This window comes from Bison bison, unplaced genomic scaffold, assembly GCF_000754665.1.
Source record: "Bison bison bison isolate TAMUID 2011002044 unplaced genomic scaffold, Bison_UMD1.0 scf7180017864072, whole genome shotgun sequence".
NCBI classification, from domain to species: Eukaryota; Metazoa; Chordata; class Mammalia; order Artiodactyla; family Bovidae; genus Bison; species Bison bison.
Window position 1 is genome coordinate 1848450 of NW_011494644.1, and position 3154 is coordinate 1851603.

Genomic DNA, 3154 nt, shown 5'->3' on the forward strand with positions numbered 1-3154 from the left:
ATACTTGTCAGTCGTACTCTCCCAATTCATCTCGCCTTCCTCTCCTCTACCCTCGTGTCCACATGTCTGTTCTGTATATCTGCCTGTGTATTCTTGCACTGCTAACAAGTTCATCTGTACCATTTTTTCTAGATTCCACATATATGCATTAATATACAATATTTGCTCTTCTCTTTCTGACTTACTTCATTCACTCTGTATGACAGACTATATCGATCCACATCTGTACAAATGACCCAATTTTGTTCCATTTTCTGGCTGAGTAATATTCCATTGTATATACGTACCACATCTTAATCATTCATCTGTTGATGGACATTTGGGTTATTTCCGTATTCTGGTTATTGTAAATAGTGCTGCAATGAACAATGGGGTATATGTATCTTTTTGAATTATGGTTTTCTCAGGGTATATGCCCAGTAGTGGGATTTCTGGGTAATATGGTAGTTCTGTTTCTAGTTTTTTAAGGAAATAAGGGGCCTGTGTAAATTAGAGGAACAAATTAGACAGACCCAGAGGAAACAATTAGACAATTGTAGAAGGTAGAACATTGGAATGTACATGTAATTGTTGAATTGTTTCCTCCGGGTCTCTCTAATTTGTTCCTCTGATTTGCACAGGCACCTTATTTCCTATAAATTGAAGTTTAAACCTAAAGACTTGGTTTGTTTCATTTTAAACGTTATACCATAATACTTAATAGATGACAGAGGCACGTAACAGCTAGCTATCCTGCTTTTAGTCACGCTTGGCTTGCTCACTGGGTCCAGGTGGTGATTACTGGGCCCCTCCACTGTAAAGTTGTGCTGCTTTGCAATTCCTTTCCACCTCTAAGAGCCTTGTGATAAGACATCTAGGTTCTCACTGGCCTTGTTTGCCTCTTTCCTGGCAAACAAATGGTCTAAACTGACCAGTGCAGGCTTCTTATATACGGAAAAAGGAAACTCTGCCGCCCATCGTCATTCATTGCTTTCTTGGGAGATCCACCTGACCTGGGATTTCTTGTTCTTTTCAGGGTTATTTTACTAACACAGTGATGTACTATGGCTTTTACACCAATTCTACGATCCAGCATGGCAACAGCGGGGCCTCCTACAACATGCAGCTGGCCTACATCTTTACAATTGGAGGCTGTTTGGTCGTCTGCTTTTTTAGTTTGCTCTTCAGGTATGGAATGTTTGCATTTTCTGATTCTAAGCTCTTTACAGTTTTAGGAAAAATTTTAGAGACTCAAAAGTTACCGGGAGAATAGTTTCTCCGCAATTTCAACTTTCTACTCCTGTCCAATCCTTTCTTGTCCTAGAACGTAAAGTGTAAGTTTGGATAGAAGAAGAGAAATTTTCATGTGCTTTTAAAGAAATTGGTCGGTCTGAAAATAAGGATGCAATGACTCAGGTAGTTTTGATGAATGGTTGTAAATTGACAGTTGTCAAATGTTCAGTGTTAAACCTGTTCATCTATTAGGTCTTGTAACAAAGTACCACAGACTAGGGGGCTTAATCAACAATATTTTTTTTTTTCTCAAATTCCGGATGCTAGAAATCCAAGTTCAAGATGTTTCAGCAGGGTTGGTTTCTCCTGAGGCTTCTCTCGCCAGCTTGCTGACAGCCACCTTCTCACTCTGTCCTCATATGATCTACCCTCCATGCATATCTGAGTCCTAATATCCCTTCTTATAAGAACACCAGCCATGTTGGATTGGGCCCACTGAAATGATCTCACTTTAATTTAACTACCTCTGTACAGATCCTATCTCAAAACCCAGTCTATTTCTGAGGTACTAGGGGTTGTGTGTATGTTAGTCTCTTGGTCATGTCTGACTCTGACTTTAGCCCTCCAGGCCCCTCTGTCCATGGGATTCTCCAGGCAAGAATACTGGAGTGGGTAGCCATTCCCTTCTCCAGGGGATCATCACAACCCAAGGATCAAACCCAGGTCTCTTGCACTGTAGTCATAGGACTTCAAAATATTAATTTTTAAGGAATACAGTTCAGCCCATAACAACCTCACTGCCAGCATGATAATCCAAAATAAAACAAGATTTTGTTTTGTCCTATCGAACTAGGAAATGTTTCTGTTCCTTAAGCTGTTATTACTTGATGGTGGCAAACTTTACAAAGGTAGTGTCCATTTTGCTCAGAATTTTTTCACATGCCAGGCTTAGTGCTAAGTGCTTCCTGGACACAATTTCAATGAATCCTAGACATCTCCATGATAATTACAGCTGCCTTTATTGAGTGCTTACTGTGCTAAGGGCTACATTGACTCTTGCTGTGGGCTGAATAATGCTCCCTCTTCAAAGATGTCCATGATCTAATCCCCAGAAACTGTGACTATGGTACCTTATCTGGCAAAAGGAATTTTCCAGAAGTGATTAAGTTAAATATCTTAAAATGGGCCATTGCAATCACAAGGGTCCTTTAAAGAGGGAAGCAGGAGAGTCAAAGTCAGGGAAAGAGCAGAAGGTGCTAGTCTTCCAGCTTTGAAGATGAAGGAGCCACAAGCCAGGGAATGCAGGCAGCATCTAGAAGGTGGAAAAGGCAGGGAAACAGATTCTCCTCTAAAGTCTCCAAAAGGAACATGACTCTGCCAATGCCTTGATTGTTGACCCATTTTCTGATTTCTGACCTCTAGTAAGAAATTGAAAAAAGTGGACAAAACCACTAGACCATTCAGGTATGACCTAAATCAAATCCCTTATGACTATTCAGTGGAAGTGAGAAATAAATTTAAGGGACTAGATCTGATAGACAGAATGCCTGATGAACTATGGATGGAGGTTCGTGACATTGTACAGGAGACAGGAATCAAGATCATCACCAAGAAAAAGAAATGCAAAAAAGCAAAATGGCTGTCTGAGGAGGCCTTACAAATAGCTGTGAAAAGAAGGGAAGCAAAAAGCAAAGGAGAAAAGGAAAAATATACCCATTTGAATGCAGAGTTCCAAAGAATAGCAAGGAGAGATAAGAAAGCCTTCCTCAGCAATCAATGCAAAGAAATAGAGGAAAACAATAGAACGGGAAACACTAGAGATCTCTTCAAGAAAATTAGAGATACCAAGAGAAAATTTCATGCAAAGATGGGCTCAATAAAGGACACAAATGGTATGGACCTAACAGAAGCAGAAGATATTAAGAGGTGGCAAGAATACACA

At 40.1% G+C, this 3154-nt stretch overlaps 1 protein-coding gene across 1 annotated transcript in view; it reads left to right on the forward strand.

Annotated features, from left to right (window-relative positions):
- TMC5 (transmembrane channel-like 5) overlaps positions 1–3154 on the forward strand; it is a 62254-nt gene that overhangs the window by 27887 nt on the left and 31213 nt on the right. The window contains exon 8 of the mRNA XM_010837409.1: positions 1016–1167. Within this exon, the coding sequence (XP_010835711.1) occupies positions 1016–1167 (152 nt within the window). The remainder of the gene's footprint in view (positions 1–1015; positions 1168–3154) is intronic.